The sequence below is a fragment of the Varroa destructor genome, unplaced genomic scaffold (assembly GCF_002443255.2).
Source record: "Varroa destructor unplaced genomic scaffold, Vdes_3.0 BEIS01000004.1, whole genome shotgun sequence".
Classification (NCBI taxonomy): Eukaryota; Metazoa; Arthropoda; class Arachnida; order Mesostigmata; family Varroidae; genus Varroa; species Varroa destructor.
Window position 1 is genome coordinate 32,472,611 of NW_019211457.1, and position 19,356 is coordinate 32,491,966.

General features: G+C 44.2%; 1 protein-coding gene across 3 annotated transcripts in view; it reads right to left on the minus strand.

Annotated features, from left to right (window-relative positions):
• Positions 1-19,356, minus strand: part of LOC111249226 (protein turtle-like) — a 107,733-nt gene that overhangs the window by 18,345 nt on the left and 70,032 nt on the right. For all 3 annotated transcript variants that reach the window (XM_022802799.2, XM_022802801.2, XM_022802800.2), the window contains 3 exons: positions 13,220-13,364; positions 9,685-9,982; positions 4,376-4,512 (listed from right to left, as the gene is read on the minus strand). In XM_022802799.2, coding sequence (XP_022658534.1) covers positions 4,376-4,512; positions 9,685-9,982; positions 13,220-13,364 — 580 coding nt within the window. The remainder of the gene's footprint in view (positions 1-4,375; positions 4,513-9,684; positions 9,983-13,219; positions 13,365-19,356) is intronic.

The window sequence follows — 19,356 nt, forward strand, 5'->3', positions numbered from 1 at the left end:
ATATATAACTTTAACTTCTGTAGAAAGCTGCTTGGTCTAGATAGTTCAGACGCATTTTTCTGAGAACGGCGCCATAGCAGTCATACACAAAAGGCATGTCAGTCACCGTTGGGCTACACCTTAGCTGTAACCGGTGTTAACAAGGGATTTATGAAAGACGCAGACGAAGTGAGATGGGGGTAGTTCTGTCGGAGAAACCCTGAAAACAAACTCGGGAAGATCCTCTCGTCAATCTTTAAAGCATTCGAAAAATATGATTGTGAAGACTTTTTCACACGAAGAGGATTTCTAGCTGACGACCAGCTCGAACTAATACGAATCTCGCTGTATTAATCGGCAGCAAACCGTTGGCTATGAATCTTTACGGACCCGTATGAAACGCCATCGTTGAAATCGGTTTTTTGAGAATTTCCTTTGGATAACTTCACGTCGCCGCAGTGAAACCATAGACCACGAAGTAAGCAAAGGATGGTCACAGCCAAGCAAAAAGCATACATACTGTACGAAAACCTATGCATGATAGGGGTATTTGTTTGTTGAAGCATTCGAGTCACTGAACCATAGTTCCAGTTAAAAGCTTCGGTTGGGTGGAAACCACTCGATTCAAACGGCCGAACAAACGGTTGACGATAGAAGCCGACAACAGAAGCACAAGCACCCCGGAGGCTGTTGGGATGGCACTACATATGGAATACGTTGGGATGCTGCAGGCAGAATAATATTTCTGGGACTGCTGAACGCTGCTTTGCGCTCTGGTAGGTTCCCTTGAGTTCGACGATCAGCACGGACGCACCTAGTATTTGCCATTTTTGAGCACATAAGAGCCACGAGTTACTTTCTCATATGGATGGTTCCCTTGGACTAGCGTCTTTATTAGACACTTTGCTTATGATTCGTTAGTGTATTGAGTCCTGCGGACTCAATGGCAGTTCGCTGTTATGAACAAAGACAGCAACACCTAGAGGAATGAGTTGCACGCCACGGCAGTGGAGGCAGCAGTTCTGGAGCGGAGTTAAAAATAAGACAAGCTTCGGTAGAAAAGGAAAAGCAGGAAGCAAACAGCCGAATGGTGGCTCTCCTGAATACTGCATTTAACCTACAAGGCAGGCAGATGAGCAACGTAACTCAGTCATGAGATAAACACTTGGCAGGCCTACATGATAGGCATGCTAAACGTCGTTGCAACGGTTGATTTAACGTTCGTTGTACAGTAGAACAGTGCGAGTTGCGTCATCCTCTACTTGGAGTTGTACACATGGGCACGTGTTACTACGCCCCTGCTCCTGTTACCATTGGTGCTATGGAGACGATTACCGCAGTAACAAAACGGTTCGAACAGCAAGGGCAAGGAAATGAAACGCTAAGAAATGGAGAGATAGGTGCGTGAATCTATGGAATAGATACGAGGTACTGCTGGCAACCAAGGCGGGACGCTTGCTGGTGCCTCCAGCGACAGAGTCAGTTAGGCGGTGGTTGACTACGGAAACTGGTCGTGGGCCAACAAAACCACTGGGGCTTCTCTCTGTTATAACAGGCCGTTGTGCCCAATGCCTGTTCCTCTCATAATCCGCCCAATGGCGTTGAAGAAAAAAAGGCAAAGGCACCGCTGTTCCTCAAGCGAATGCGCTGCTGGCAGGACAGACAAGGCAAACAAAAATCTGTATAAGCGCAACGATTCTGTCGAAGGGGCAAAGCCAGCCGGAAAAGCCAGAGGCTTCATTCTTTTTAAGCGGCCCCGGGAGATCACCGTGCAACAATAATAGCAGAAGATAGCAGACAGGAGAAGAGTGCGAAACCCCAAAAGCATGGGATATTCGTTTTGGTACTAACAGCTAACCAAGGCTAACTACTTGGTCGTGTTTTGGCCTGGGCCCACAGGGGCTGCACTTACATTTGATGTACCGGAGCACCGTCAGCTTTAACGTGGCCTGTCCCCTGCCTCTGGGAATGTGCTGTTTGCCGTTAGAGAGCTAGTAAGCTGGCTTGGAGAGACAGTGTCTTTCAGTAAAGCTGCTTGAACAGTGATGGTGTTAGGGTCACTCAAATCTCTATCGGACTGGCTGATGCCTCCGTTTTTGGAGGTCTCTCATGCTTCTATCGCTAGTGGGGAGCAGGCAACAGGACAACTCAAGGCACTCCTACATTGAGCTGACCTTCTCTGTTCATGCAACAGGTGCGTCAGGTTTAATGAGCTTACTCTTTGCCATGCGTTGCCTTCAGTCCCCAACGTATCTCGGCTCACTGAAGATGCACGGCGTGAAGCGCAACGAAAGCGGAGAATGCCGTATCTGCACCGAAAATGCACCGTTAAGGAGAAACAGCGCTATAGAAAATTTGATCCAGCCTCTACACAAGAAAATGCGATGCAAATGTCGAATCAACGACCTTTGCAGCCTCTCAAAAAAGGCCTTGCAAAAAACACCTTTACGCATCCATCGATCTAGGCTGCTGACTTAAGACGAGGACAGAAGATTTGATACGGTTCAGAGAAGCAGGTAAGGGCGATGCTGAAAATACGATATGCGACACGTTACGTAGAAACTCGGCAGAAAACGTTATCTCCGATACCGTCCGTATTTACGCTCTGATTCTTTGATAATAGGGGTTCGTTGCTAAACCAAGCTCTACAAATGACGCTTCTTAACAATACGTGACGTCGATTTGTTCAGTGTCGATAAGAAGACAACCATAGGCCGAGTAAAAATTCGGAAAGAGCTCTTAAAACCATCAGGACTTTTTAGATGTTCATTGTTAGACGAACGACGAATATTCTTTATATAAGGGATAATAAGGGATTTCTTTCACAAAACACTTTCAGCTTTCTTAGGGAAGATGATTATACGACTGTCAAGGACGACTCGGAAGCACGGGTCAGACCGGGGGGCGATGAATAGAGCATAAATATTATCATGTTTCGCCACAAGATACTGTTACAGTGGCGCTGTAATACAAGACAGCCGGTGCCGCTGCCACGATTATTACGAAACCCTTGGATAATCTTTTTTCTCTAGCGACACCTACGCCATTACATCGGCGAACGCTTTCGTCTAATATCTGAAGCCTTTTTGAATTTATATTATTTTAGGGAGGCTTTTAAATACTTTGGTGGGAAACATATAGAATAATAATCAGTAACGTTTACTGCCTTTGCTCAGAATGGAAGGGTTTATGAAAGCTACATATAGGGATTCGCAGCTATTCTGGTATAGCGGGCCTCATGTACGAGACGAAGAAGCATGTTGCATTGATTGTAGTATTTCGTCTGGTGATACGAAAAAACACGCCCCTGATATTATTCGAGGTTCAATTCGATTGATCAAAGAACAGATATAGAACACTTACAGCGTTCATTTATAACTGACACTGCAACTACAGGTAACAGCCGTTCAACGAGACCGCGCATTCTCGATATTTTTTTATATGATCAATGCTCCAAGTTGATACAGGGTGAAACGCAAGGCTTCCCCCGAACACATACTCGCTTTAGACAGGATTACTTTTGACATAGAACTCCAATCGTTTCGACTCTTTATCGTTTTCCTCGAAACGGCAAAAGAGAAAGGGGCACACTTTGCACCTGCCATGTACGGGCCGAAGCGATTGCTAGCGCAAAGGAGCATACAGCTAGAAAGGGACATAAGTCACAGACATGCGGTCTAAGCATATCTAAGCGGATCGATTTATCCTTCGATATGACGCGAATGCACATAAATAACTGATGTCAAAAACTAGATCGAGCGGTTGGGGGTTATGCGCAAGAGGAATTTCGAAAACTGGTTGTTAGCGGATTAAAAGGGGCATTGTGAAAATTGCCAGACACATCCGACCCCGTCAAGAAGCGCAGCAGCTGCAACAGCGCTAGCTAAAAGCAGAAAAGCGTAATTTCACAGGGCGCCTTCAAGTTGAGTCTGCCTCCGCTACTAGACATAAACAAAGTCAATATGAACTGTGACACTCATTCAAATATCGGTGCCATGAAGCGTATCTTCATCGTTATCTTTTCACAGTATTTTGTAGGTGATTGTGACTGAAGTTCTTACTCAAAGAAATTTCTATATGCTTGATTACTAAGCCAAAAAGATGGTCTTGCAACGAGTACCGTAAAGGCAGCAGTGGCGAAAAACCTAAGATTCTCTCAAGACCAGTTGTAGTTTTCGAGATGATGGTAGCTTCGACAGACGACTTTAACTAATTAGACTTTTCGGTAAGGAGTTTAGAACAGTTTCTACGTGGAGAAAAGTGCATCTGTATTTAAGAAGACCCGCTGTACGACTGTGACAGCAAGCTATACTTTGAAGGCTTGCAAAAATTAAACTAAAGCAGGCGATTCTGACCAAACAAACTATTGAGATTCAATAGATTTATGCGTACTAACCGTTAGAGATCTCACAGGTGTACCAGCCAGAATCTTCGGCGGATGTGGGATAGATGAAAAGCGTGCCGTCCTGTCGCAGTAACGTCCGGGTATAGAGCCAGCTTACCTTTGCTATATCAATTCCGTTATACAACCACCTGCAATGACGAGTGAACACGATTGAGCCAATATATCGTATCGAACACGCAGGTCCCCGCCGCACAGTCCTACCGTGTCGTGCAAACTGTATAATTCAATACTGAAGCAAAGAAAATCTGCCTTCTATGTTATGTATGCACAGGATACATGTACGCTAGGTTAGTTATATAAGCCTCGATCAAAAATGGAAGCCAACGGTTGGCTTCTTAATCGTGGCGAGCATCTCGATAGCTCATTATCAAACCAGATCGTGCCGGACCTCTGCTCGCTGGGTGTGGATGCATTTGAGGCTGCTGACATCGAGATCCGTTAATATAGCCATACAGCGAATACGTTATACTGCCCGATTTATTCGACATATCCGTTCTAACCGAACACCATTTAAAAAACTGCTCGAATACTCAGTTTCTCTACGAAGTACACGGATTGCCCTATTCTTAGCAAGTTTTTGTTGGTTTCTCCCAATTAAGCTCGTGCTGCTTCTCTCCCTCTGTCTCAGTTCATCACATTGGATTAGGAACTACGGTTGCTATTTTACCAAGCGAATAGAGAAAAGTAAACGAATCTGGCCCTGCGGTTTGTTGCCATTGAATCAATGTATTCGCTGACAAAAAGATCAGAGGCGACGGACCGGAGGGGCGAAACAGGGGCTTGCGGAGAAATAGGAACGCAATTTGCTTTCTCGACGGCTGCGTCATTGTATCTATGTTTTCGTGTTGTTTAAGGGGTACAAGGTTTTAGCCTAAGCTCAGGCCAGGCTCCTACTGAATAGCTACAGTGCTTTCACCATTTTTTCAGGTATTTTATCAAAGCCGTCATGCTGTTTAGCACAGTAGCTAGGTGCGCTTCTGTTCCCAGCAAAAACTGAAAGAACTTTGTCCTGGAGGCTTGCTTTAAAAAAAGCATCTTTCATCATTAAATCCAATTTAGGCTTGGAGTATTTAGGGTGTAATAATGGTAAGAATAGGTTAATGGTAAGGAATAGTCATGACGTGTAGCATAATTTTATTGCAATGTATTAACATTTTCTTCCAGTTCTAGAAAGTTGATAGATTATAAATCACGGTTTGTAAACAATAATAAAGGTTTTCGATGCGAGCATACCACGTTAACTTGCGCAAAAAAAACTGCAAGCTTTGCTTTTATCACTTGAATTAGCAGATTTAAGCAACAGAAAACGTTGTAACCAGACAGTCGCTGGCGGCGTAGATTTCTCTGTAACATAACATGACCTTAATGGTTACAGTTCATAACTTATTTACCTTTTGGTAGCTTTGCTGAAGCATAACAATTACCAGATCAAATGGTGAAAATCACAGCATTTCCTTTCTATGGACACAGACTTTGTATATTTTTTTCTTCAATGCCGTGTACTTGTGACGCAGTGATGTAGGTGAGTGGACTTAGCAGTTCATTGAAACATTGTGCAAGACAATGTAATGATTTGCGTACGCTCTTTAACCCTCAGATCTCGTCAACTCTCAACTTGTCCTCTTTCTCCCCTCCCGTTGTTTGGACATCACCATTGCTTTCACAGGCACGGAAAAGGGTGTACTACAGTTTTTGCAAACGCCGGCTTGACGTGTAACTTGTTTCATCAGAACTATAAAAAAAAAAATATTTTTACCGCGCGCTCTCTGGCCGAAAAGGCATTTTTCCCCTTCTCTCCTGCGCGGTCGTCTTTGAATCCGCTTCGCTACTTCGACTTGTCTTTCACGGTCGGTCAGCCTGTTATAGCCTCAGCTTCGGTAGCCGCATTTCAAGGGCCTTTGAGAAGCTTCTTTTTACAACTATGACCAATGCAATGCTACATGTCGCATTGTGATAAACCGGCGATGATTACCACCATGACGATAGAGCCTAGAAAGAGACGTGGCCCAACTTAGGTTTACTGCAAGACTTCTAAGTTTGCCTTGGCAACCTCGAAGCCGCCGCCTGCTTTGCACGATACTGTGAACATCTCCTCAGAGGTCCCCGATCACACTCCCAAACTACGTACAGTTTCTGATCAATGCGTTGGCCTCGCTCATCCCACATTCGTTTGGCCGAAAGGCACCGTCTGCCTCCTGTATGTCGCTAGCAACGCGGAACGACCGGGGACCCAGTATAGCTTCCTGGTACCTCAGGGTCAGAAACAGTCCGCACTGTAAACTAACCTCCCTGTCGGTGCCGACCGTCGGCTGAACTTAAGTGAGCAGAGAAGGGCTTTTCATATGCCGCTGTAACAGCCGCCGTTGGCACGAGGGTCGCCGTTGCTGGCGCTCTATTCAAATTCGCTATGGGGCTATACATCCTAGTGTTAACGCGTGAAGGCTATTCCATTCGTTCCTTCTCGTTTCACGAACGTTCTGGCATTGGAGCCGGCAGGCTTAAAAGCTTTTCGCAGCGGTTTCAGGTGCCCAGCTTGCTCAACTGGGAAGTTTGCATCCAGTTCTTTTCGCCCACCTATCATCCTCAACATAGCTCTCAATGTACGCTGCCTTCCAAAATTTGGTCCCTGTTTTTCAACGTACTTTTCCCACCCCCTCATCTTTTTGCTCCGTTCTTTAGTCTAGCGTGTAGATCCGCCCAAACAGGCGCGTATTTCACTGCCGGGTTTCAATACCTTTCAAATAAAAAAGTTTTCACCGTTAAACCCCTGCCCGTCTTCCTTCTCTCCTTCGCGACTTCTTTGCTTACACCAGTGCGTTCGCTGCTCCTTAACCCTCTCAGTGGGCAACTGGCTAATACTGCCTCCGAAGCTCAGGCCGTCATTGCCAACCGCATGGCTGCGAGCGACCGATCGAGAGCGTTATTCCGAAACCTTCGTTTGAGTTAGCCGTCGATCCTCCAACCTGTAGAAACAAACAGAGCGCGGCCAGCTTCAACAAAAACAGGATGAGGCCAGACAATAGCTGGATATAAAAGTGAAAAGGAGAGAAGACTAGAAACGAGTTATCAGCTCACTACGGTTAGTGGCAGGGGGCAAAAAGGGTATGCCCACCAGTGACTACTGTTAGCAATAAGGAAGCTGTACGCATGATCGCGTGGCAAAGTCTATGTAGGTATTTAGGTATACCTTGCTTTGCTCATACGGCTGCCCTACCATGTGCGTCTGGTCTATCTTATGCCCTACAGCTTGAAATTACTTTCACCTTATCTCGCTTGAACTCAAGCGGGACACGGCAGCTTACAGCAGCTTCAGTACGTTGATCTTTCTTAGAAGTAGAGTAAAAAGCAAGCCTTTATTTGTCTGCATCTACATCTGCATATGTACACATATGTCCGTAAAAGATAATTAAGAAAATCCAATGCAGTTAGTCTTCGGTGTTGGCAGGCGTTTTGGTAAATCTTTCTTATTTCAAGCCATCCCCTTATTCCCCTATTAGACAGGTACATGTTTTTTTTTTTATAACTACGCACTGCGAGGCTTGCATGACCTAACGAAAAGAGGCAATTATAAAATGAAGCAGGGGGCAGACCTGAATTTCCTGAGTCGTTTCCTGAGACCTGAGTCGTTTCTTTTTCAGAAACCAATTTGAGGTATTTGATATATGCGTACACATGAATGCACGACGATGCAGTGACTGTCGTAAACAAAGGCTAGTCGACATAAAGCGCAATGCGATACTGTAAGAAATCCGATTCGCAGGCAAGAAAAGTGGCAAACAGGCCAAGACACCAAGGGCCGAGATGTGACTTAAGACAAACACTTTGACCATTACTTGTAGTAGAGTTCTACAATTGCCAAGGTGCTAGCCCTAGTGTTCAATAAAGAACTGAGTTGGGAAAATAACAAGATTGAGCGAGGAAGCTGTTTTTCGACAACGTTGCACCTTTGTCGTTGGACTTCATCTGGCAATCGGTCAAAGGACCTCCGAGCGTCGAGTACGACCAGTCATGCTCTCGGTGCGGTCAGTCATGACGACACCGGTCACGGGCGATGGCATAGTACTAGAAGCGTGTCTGGCTAGGCAAATCGGGAGCTCTAGTTACAATGCTGAAAATTTCGTACCTGGGAAAGAACCTAAAACGTAGCGAAAAAAAAGAAGTGGGAAAAATAAAGAGAGACATAAAAGCGCGAACAGAAGGATGACGCGAGTGTTCTTAAAATAAGTGTGAGCGGTACGCGCTGTTTTTGGCTCATTTGCGCGTCGATGACAGAAATCCTGATTTCGCTATTGCGGTATATCCGAATCCGCAGCAGCTACCAACTAAAATGCGGACCAAGTTGGCGCAGAATCGTTTCCATGTATCTATATATTTATGTGTGTATAATTATAGCAGATACGCGATGTCGGTCCAGCTGGTCTATACCTGTCGTAGAAACGGGATCATTATACACTTGTTATCACTTGCCATACATCTAAACGGCATAAGTGATCCACTCATTGACGGTCGTTATATTTGACTTTATAGAGCGAGAGAATGAGCCGCATACTCAATCAGTTGAAGTGGTAATGTCAGTGGACATGAACTATTTGTAGGATTTTATCCGAACATACAGCACGTAACTGCGTACAGATGTTGAGGTCATACCTGTTGTCACAAGCGAGATAATGACCTTATCTATCATGCAACTATCCAGCACGTCGCTAGGGCGCACTAACACGTGCACGATGACTGGAGTGCAAAAAAAGAAAATTACGTTAAAGCAACGCTTATTTGAAGGCATAAATAAGTACTAATAGCTGGTAAAAATAGTAGCACAGAGCGAAGGAACGAAATAAACATGGAATTATTATGAAATTGAAAGACAATCGTTTTATAGATTCCGCCAGTTGATGTTTCGTCTAAACTGCAAAATGAGATACGTTCTCATTTAGATTAAAGACGCTATATAATTTATTCAATAAACAAAGTACTAAAGATAAAAGCAAAAATGCAAGATCAACTGGTAAATAGAGTGAATAGTCACATCATGGCCTAAATATAGATAATATCTGTTCATAAAAATAGCCATAGCTATAATAGTCTAAGCTAGCAGGTAATGTCATAGCTCCATTGGGTTATTCCTAAAAAACTACCTTCTTCAAACGTATACTATCCATCCGTTATATGAGTCAGTCAACTATTAACACATATCAGGTATATATATTGTTACAAAATGCTAATATAAAGCGATGTGACACTCTCATATTCTGAGCGGACATTCACTCAGAGCGATGTGGATCTTAGCTTAAAGCTCTCACCTATGGGTGATGTTCGCTGGCAATGCCTTCGCTTCGCAAATAAATTCCGCGTGGTTGCCTTCAATTTTAGTGAGGTTCGTCGGCGGCGATGTGATGACCGCGGGACCAGCAATGATCACTTTCGAGCTGGCGCTCACCGACCCCTGTGAATTCTTCGCCACGCAGACGTATTCTCCGACGTCCGTTTGACGCAGTGAGCCAATCTTTAGCTCGGTGTCGGATATAGACACATGCTTATCGGCTCCAACTTCGACCAGCTGACCCTCCTTTTCCCAGGTGAGCTGTGGAGCCGGCGTTCCTAGAAATTAAGACGCGGTAACACGAATGAAGCACAAACCAATAAGACCATGAACCTCCGTATCGATCTATATTGTTCACCCGCTTTCTAAGTCACGAGAGGCACACATGCACTAAACTAGCAGATACGTGTCAACAGTTGGAAGTCAGCGTGCGGGTTTTCACCACTATTAATGTGCGAGTCTGTATCAGCAGTAGCAGCAAGTTTTTTTCCTTAGCAGATTCCCGTGCTCGTCATCGTTGCGGTCCTATTCCACGCACCCTTATTTGTATAGCTGACGAAGCTGTGTTCTGTTCCAAACCCACAGAGAGAGCCATCATGAGCGCAACTCAACAGGGAGTTTAGAAAAAGGGAAAAACAAAGTATTCTTACCCTGGCCATCGCCTTAGTAATCATGAGCACGTCTGCCCAGGCACCGTCCCGCTGTGCATACCAGCAACGATAGTGGGTTTCTTTTCCCATCTGTGTGGTGTTTGCCATGGACAAAGTAATGACGTACATACGCTATGGCACAACGCCATCGCGCGGCGACGTTTGTTGTAGGCTCCACCGCGAGAGACAAGGCCGCCTGCTTCCAAGTGGTCCTTCTCCGTCTCGAATCTCGTGGAAACTTGTGGATAGAGCTAGTAAAGCATGTGAGTGCTGTAGTCGTCACAGCAGGGCCGAAAGTACAGGCCGAATATAGGGAAAGAGGAACAAAGCCACGGGGCAATGAAACAAAACTCTAATTAGCCAAAACGTTACCGCGCGCTGAGCGGTCGCCAGTACTCAGACATACCATTTCCTCCTAATGTCCACGCTTGTGGCCTCTTGTAGGTACCCTCTGTCTTGTTACAAGGTTGTGGTCGTTGTGGGCAGTTTAACTTACCAAAAAGTTTTAACCCTTCCACTACAGACTTCTGTATAAAAAATCGCCCAAGCCACGAAGTTATTCATATACTGTTGTCTGCGTGAGAAATGAGAGAACGACGGAAGGTATCGAGGACTTGCTAGGTAATACACATCACTGCTTGATTCTGTTAGACATACAAGTGCCACATTGAGGGGCTTCCTCTAATGTTTCGAAGAGTGTAGTTGCGCCATATAGTCGCAAGACTTCTCAGTTAGATATTACTAATAAGATTTAGGGAACTAAAATTATCGATCATTGAGTCAAGGGAAGTTTAGGGATTGGTAAGTGAATATGCCTTGAGCTCAGGCGACAGTTAAGTTGCTTCAGATAATTTAATCAATACTGGAAACAGCGTGGAATGTAAGCCTAAAAGTCCATTCCCATTCATGACCTGCGGAGTTCCAAACTGATCAAAGCAAGCCCTAGCCTCAACAGGGTCATTTAAAACATCTCAACTGACATATTTTTGTGATGTTTTAAATACGCTAGGCCTGTGTGCAGCTTCACAGTGAACTTATCAGGAGAAATATTACGTTAAGATTAAGACAACGATTAGCGTGTAGACTAGCGGGAACCCTCTTCAGAAAAAAACAATTTACCAATCAAAAATTATGATGAATCTGGTAACTTTAATCACAACCGATTAATCCGAGGCATGGCTGATCTTTACCGTACGTACCCTCTGTGTTATTGTATTTTTAGTATAATAAAATACCAAGCCATCGAGACTCTGTTCTTCGATGCAAAGTCTTTCATTGTCGGTGTACCATATTCTTCCTGTTTCCAAGTAACGATTGTCGACAATCGCTGACAACCTTATCGGTTTTTGCACGTCGCTCCTTTAAGGCCTGAAGGCTGTGCAACCTAACCGTGTTTTCTAGTTATTTGTTTATCTCCCTCGAGTCCTCTAAATAGTATGGTCTGCCAAACTTGGGTACTTCCTAAGGTATATGGGGCAGCAATAACAATGTTCGTCATTGCCATTGTTGTCCTCCATTTTTACGCGCGAGTTGTCGCTACGAGTCGGACTGAAAATACGCTGAAACGGTAGTTTTATTAGGTTGGTGCATAAATAATGGCTATATTCGTCTCTTGGTTTCGTTTTCTTCTTTGTTTGTTTGCCGGTGATCAGCTGTTATTTACAGCCTGGAAATCGTTAATTTTCCTATATTACCTTTGCGATTGCATTACTCAGGTAACAAAATGTAATATTTATATTAGGCGCTTAAAAGAGGTATAGGGTGTGGCAAAGAAATTTTCGACATCTGCATATGTATGTCGCACCTTTCCCGGGTTGTGAATTGCGGTAAAAGGCGAAAATGCTATTTTTTTTTACCACCCCACATGCCCATCTTCGGAATCCTAGAATAAGCTTCAGGTACTGCGACAACAAGCATCTCGTAGTGCAACGAAGGACCTATAAGTAAATGAGAAATCAAAGAAGGAAAGCAATGAACAGAAGTGTTTGACCTTCGCCACTGGTGCTGCTGTTGTTATTGTTTCATGCATCGTAGCCATACGTATTTTAGCGTGTAACGAGTGCAGCGCGGATCCACTACTAGAGCTCCAAACGGGTACGGACTCGTTAGCGATGAATGAACTGTGCACGTCGCAACCGCTAGCGAGACTTGTCGTGCTTATTTCTGAGGGTTGCACGAAAATGAACCATCGAAGAAACACAACAGGAACTACTGGCATACTGCGCATCGTTCAGCAGTACGCGAAGGTTCCTACATAATGGATGCGAGGCTGCGATGGCAGCGTCGTACTGCGGCTCAACCGGTGCATGGAGCGAGCCCCTCTAACATCTGCACTCGCGACGAAACGTATACTTACATAGGAGCATAATGGGGCTATTGTACGATTCATACACACACACGCACACACACATATACGCATATGCACGCAGATGCACAAACTGACCCTAAAAGACACATACCCGAGCCGAATAGATGTAAGCAGATATACAAGTGAGAGCGATTGTTTAGCAGTTGCAGAATAGCAACATCAGCGGATGGCGGATGACGGATAAGCGGACGCGACGCTAGTATACAGAAACACGCGCGAAAAGGTTTCTTCTTCCCGTATTGCAAAAGGGGGGCCTGTCGTCGAATGTTAGACCCTGGAGAGGGCTCCACAACGGAGTCGTTTCTGTGCAAGCCGCCCCATCGAACGCTTAATGCCACTAGTGCCGCATGGAGCTGGGGCACTGTTAATGTTAGCAAAAGACAGGCAGACGGGTAACACAAAAAGTTGCTGGGGCCCAAGAGGACAGACGACGGATATAGGGAGGTCCCGGAGCACGAAGGGTGCGCTGTGAGCTTAGGTATTGGTAAGTTACTTACCATCGGCCTTGCAGGGAAGTACCAAGGATTCGCCGACTTTTACGTACAGGATTTCGGGCGGCTTCGATCGGAAATGCGGAGGCGCCAGTACGTCGAGGTAAATCCATGTTCCGTTCTTCATCGTTTCCCGGGACAAAAAGAACACCTGTAGTATTCAGGTAATAGCAGATTCGTTGGGTTGGATTAATAAAATTAATGTTATACTATTTTGTGCCTGCTATTACTTTTTGCTTAGATGATTTGGGGAAGCTTTCAGTAGACTCTGTATATTCAAACTGATCCACGCTGACCAGTTGCCTGCGCTCAGTGTTGAGATATCTGATGATAAACTGTGTCACTGTTATTTGATGAAGAATTGCACACTTTTCACGAAATGACCATTGCAATCCATGAGGCATTCGAAATAGAAGGCTTTATTTGGGACCGCTGCATTTGCTAGCTCTATTTCGATATAAAAACAAGCTATTACTGCTATGTTAAATAAAAAAACAAAGAGTTGAAGTGGATTTGATTTGGTTCCGTCAACTTGGATAGAAACGAGCGCTTCAGAGTTATTTGCTGTGGTGCTGCTATATAACCACGGACGGCTAGTGACTCCTGAAGTTATTTCTCTGTATTAGTTTAGTTCATTATAATATACGCTGTGGCGTTGCCACGTCAGTCCGTAATACACGTAGTATCAATAAGAGCAGGTCATGTTGCTCGGTTGAAAAACACTGAAAGTAACGGTCATAACGCTATACGTCGACGTCCTGTAGTACGATGTATGCTTTCTATGTAATGCTGAAAAGTTTTCTTGGTCAAAACTGGCATCGGTTGTAATCTTGAAGACGCCTTATTGCATAATTATAAGCGCTGATCTCAGTACCGTATTTTCTGATACTGATATTACTGTATAAACAGCAAAGAATTAGTATGCATTACGTCGTCCAGTATAAAACGTGACATGGCGCATTCTAACTTTTTTTTTTATAGGCTTAGTTTTTTTTTCAACTTTCAGTCGAAGCATGCACTAGTATTCGTATGATTTGCTGCTATTTAGAGGGTAACTTATTCATTTCCCCGCTGCAAAAGTATATGATACGAAGGTCTATAAAGACTCGAAGAGCTATTTCAACAGCATGTTAAAATTTTAATGATTTTTACACTAAAAAGTTGTCGAGATTTAAAAAATGGTAACAAGTGGAAGCAATATATAACGATTATAGTTATTAATACAACCTCAAACCGTCATTCCTGCATTTTTGCTAGCCTATTTGCGGCTATAAAGCCGAGCGTTTTCGGGAAATTAGAGTATTTTATTTTTGTTCACTGATCTTGGCTGCTTTATGCCGAGTTTTTTCCCATTACCTCATCATTATCTCACTGTCATCAGTTATTGAGCCGTGATCCTATAATGTGACAATTGCACTATACTAATGTGAATAGATATTGTAAGCTACACGTTAGATTCAGGGTGATGGCCATTCTTTATCAAAGGCCACAATTCAATGCACTAATGTCTTAATGTCCTGAAGTTCTGACCTTTCCGTTATTCGCCTTTGCAGAAAATCTTCGACGGGACTAATTTTCCTAATTTAAGACACCCTTCGTGGAACTTTTAAACCAATGGCCGATGATATTTCTTATAGTCCCACGTAAACCAAAATTCGTAACCCACCAGAACATTTTTATATTCGATAGCTGACTAGAACCTGTCCACTAACAGCCCTTTGAACGGAGACAAATGCACCTAGAGTATAAAAAATATATATATTACTATTACAAAATACTTACGAATCCAATACCCAGCAGCAGGCATAACAACGTATTCGCTGCTGCGCGTATACGTCGTATGGTTCTTATCTTCCTTCCTGTACTAGTCTACACAACCTTTAGTGGGTCTTCATATAACGATCCCTGACCACGTATTCCGCTACTTAGTCTTCACGGTATGCGCCGCGACGAATCTCTCCGTCAGCAGCGCAAGAACTGCCACTTATTAATGATTAGTGATAAATACCCGAAGGCCACACAATAGTCTTTAGCTCCGCTCCGTTACCACAACCTGTTATTGTCCACGTTGGTAGACACCCACAACCGCAGAATCCCTTAACAGTGTTCATTGGCACAAATAATTATATGTAGCCACGCGTAAAGAAATCAAAGAGATTTATGATAGGAGTAAAAAGATCAGATAAATTTCAGAGTAGGATGCTAATATACTTCTCGTTGCATCAATCCAGTAACGTAGATTAGCTGCTATAAAATACGTATGTGTTAGATTTCCTAGCCACTTTTTCTCGTAGTCAAATATTCAGGGCTAATGATACTTTGTCTAACATCTGATCAGAGTTTGAGCAGCTGACTAGTCGGCATGGCGATCGTCTTTTCTTCTTTTGTTTATTAAGAAACGTTAAGAAACGTTTTGTGTATTTGGCTGAAAACCTTTATATGAAGCTCTTGACTACAGCGACCGAAATAAATCAAATCAAAGGGGCATTTGATTATTGCCATAAGCTTATCCATGTGATTTAAAACAGTCTATTATCTAACCAAGAGCTATCTTCAGCAGCTGACTGAGTGTCGTGGCTGTCGCTATATAATCATATAGTTGCACCGTCATACCTCTTTTCTAGTTTCCCCTACGCTTCTAAACGGCCTATTTGCTCGTATGTCGCCACAAATTTCTTCTTGTAAATATTGGAGTAATAAAACGGAGCGGGCGTTTTGACGCCAACTTGTCTGCCATCTTCCCCCTAAAAATAAAGATGGAGTCGCTCTATGTCGACCTTCAAGCTCATATACAGCTTCATAACAGCCTGTAAATGTGCCAGTTGGTGCAAGAGTCGTCGTGATGAATTTACTCCCAATGAAAGAGTGACTAGTACGTACTGTGGCCGGTAGAGCAACAAGACCGTCACATTCGGTTAGCCAAGTAGAGCGACTCGAGTGTCGCTCGCGCGGAAGTGATGGCAAAGTGCTTTTGAGGACACGTCCCGTTAGAGGCAGTGACAATCCGTGCCTCACAGGAGTTCACCTTTTGCCCGATCTAGGCCGCTATCTAGGCTGACATCACATGACACATAAAAGAAAAGGATCCGTTGCCGCCAGCGACGCAACTTAATGCTATTCTACTTAACGAATTATTCCGTACTTCCTGCTGTCCTCCTAGATACAGTAGATGTTATGAGTTCCACCTACCACCAACGCCATTTCGGCAACAGAGACCCTGATCTAGGTCAGCCCTTGTTGTTTAGCCAACAACCAACATCACACGAGCTGGAGTTAATTTTGCAAGCTAAATCGGCCTGAAAGCGTTATCCTATTATCGCAAGCATCATATCCGGATCGATCATAGGCTCCTGTATTCAACCAGCATTTCACCTCGTTGCGAATGCGACCTGAGTTTCGTAGTCCGTATGCAATCTGAAGGGAAAAACCTACGCCTTCTTGGTACTGCTTATGTTTTATACAAACACCAATGACGGTGTCGGCTCTGAGTATTCTTATCAGCTCTGATGCCTCTATAAATGACGATCATGAATTGCTTGCGAGGGACGGACACAGCAGCCTGTCATTCACACTGCTGCATCGAACGGGCTTTGATTAGTCTGTTGAAGGACATGTTTCATTTTTTAGAATATCCAACTTCATATTGCGTCCTTTTTGGTATCAGAGAACACCTGATGCGCTGGTGTCGACAATATGATGTATATATATATATATATATATGTAACGTATATCATTGATTTTTATATAATAAGTATACACCTTTCTGTCCCTAATGATTATAAGGCACTCACAGCGACAAATACGGACGTCGAAAAGAGCAGAGCTTTTTCCTGGCTCATTATTCACATCCAGCCCAACTGCTATCAAAGTTACAATAAATGCTTTTTGTTCGAAGACTAACTGAACCCCCCTCTCTTCAATATGTTTCGTTACTTCACTCCTTATCAAGATCTATATCCCCTACATTACCACGCTGTTTTTATGCGTTATTACAATTGTATTCCGCCCTTTTATTATTGCTCGACATGCGGATGGTGTAGTCTAAGCTAAGCTTTTATGTCTTCGTACCACCCGCATTGCTCTGTGGGGCCTTTCGTCGCCACGTCTGCCAGCTTTAGCTCATAAGAAGGCTCATGCTGCGCAGCCGGACCAGGGGACTGGTTAATCACTGGGGTTGGTTGTCAGCTGTTGCTCTGGTTCTAGTAGTAGTGGTAGCTGTGGTGGTTATGGCGATAGAAATCTTTCGTTGTCCTGGTCGAGATGGTGGAGGCATTGCAAGGACACTTTTTGTTCGGAGCTAACCAGAAGCGACTTAGTAACACGCCTTGCTCATACCTGACAGAGTACGAACCAACCGCCATCACAGTGGCCTGTTTCACCTTGTCTCTTTCGTCCTTTTCATTTTCAATTTTATTTCAAATAGGCTTAGATCTCATGGCTTACGTTGTCTTGTACGTTTCTTCGCTAACGCAATCTCTGCCATAAATCATGGCTTTGAAGCGTAAAAACTCTTCGAACCATCAGCTTAGCGGCGTCAAAAGGTTCCTCATTCCGGACTATTGAAAAAAGGCGCTTTAAAACGAGAGAACGAGCGAATGATCGCAACAAAATGTTGGAGAAGCAGGACACTATTGTATAAGAAGCACAGATTTGTGCGTATCCATCATTGAATCAGAGTTGCTAGCATCGACTGACTAATGTTGAGGTGGCCGTAGTTCACGTGAAAGTGGTCGTTTAACGATACCTTACGATAGAAAAATAGAAGAAAAAAGGTCAATCGGACTAGGACAAAGAATCAAACTGGTTGTTGAGGCAGACTAGTGGATCCGCTGTTTGTCCTCCACTCCAGTCGGAAAATGCAGGTATTCGTGATCCTTATTGTCCTGCGGGAAAAAGTGTGAGAATTCATATCTGGGCGTTCCTACTTATGCATTGCGCTGACGATCGTTTCTTTGCCCTGGCCAGTTTGAGCGTTGTGCGAAGATACTGCGTATATAAAATGCGACACGGGTGACTTCCTTAAAAAAACTGCCGCCAGTTTTTTAGTGTTTTTCGCCAGGCATTTTGATAGCAAACAACGAGAAGCAGTAGATATGACGGTTGTCAGATATAACCGTAAAGGATTCCTATCCGCTTGAAATCTGGGCTCCGGATCCCGTGCTAAGTAAGAGCCGATGTAAGGCTGAGATATGCAAATGCGAACGAACGATGAGTGCAGTACTACTAAGTGACTAGGCAAGCGGTTGGGCCTCGAAATCGCATAGATGGTAGCCCCGTCTGGAAAGGCGATAATGTGAGTTAAACAAGTTGGACGAGAAAACGAAGTCATAAGCGCAAATACAGAGGATGAAAAGGTGCTTGCAGATGATCGCAGTAGTGACAGCAAAAGCTCCTGACGTCGCCTGACCGACCGGAGGCAGGAACACGTGGACGAGAACTGCATGCCCGCCGCAGTATAACCGGCCAGTATCGTCTTTAATAAACAGTGAATATCGTTTAATTAATGTTTGCTAGCCCTGTTCGAATTCAGTTCGGCCTGCGATCTTCACCTTTCTGTCCTCACGTCAAACGAAAAGAAGGTCAAATGTACATATGATGTGTGTTCCTCAAATTCTCGTCTTTCCTGTTTACTTTTTTTTGTGGGCAGGGGAACGTATGAGCGCCTCTGTGTGCGGATGAATTCGCGCGTCCGTCCAGAACCGCACACCAGGACAAGGTCAGAATAACGGCTTCGGGAACAGCATACGGTTGGAAGCAGTAGCGATGGCACACTGTGCGGCGCGCTAATCGAAACGCCTCATCGCTACTGGTCAAACAAGTAGAGACATAGAGAATTGTAGCCCACTCTGCCCAACGTACCACACTGTCGAAACGTACCAAGCAACGTCTCAAACACGATGGAATAGTGTAAAGCTAGAAAGTTAACTCCAAAGCTAGAAGAAAGATAATGGAGTTTCGAGCGGACAAGAAAACAGTTGATCATAATACTACCCAAAAACGACTCTAAGAAAAAAGCTACAGGTAGTGAAGAGCCCCTTGATGCTTCGGCCCCGCCAAAAATCGTCAACGCTGGCTGTACCCAACAACCTAGCATTCCAGTGTACTAGAACGAATAAACCGCCACGACCGCTTGATGGCTATTG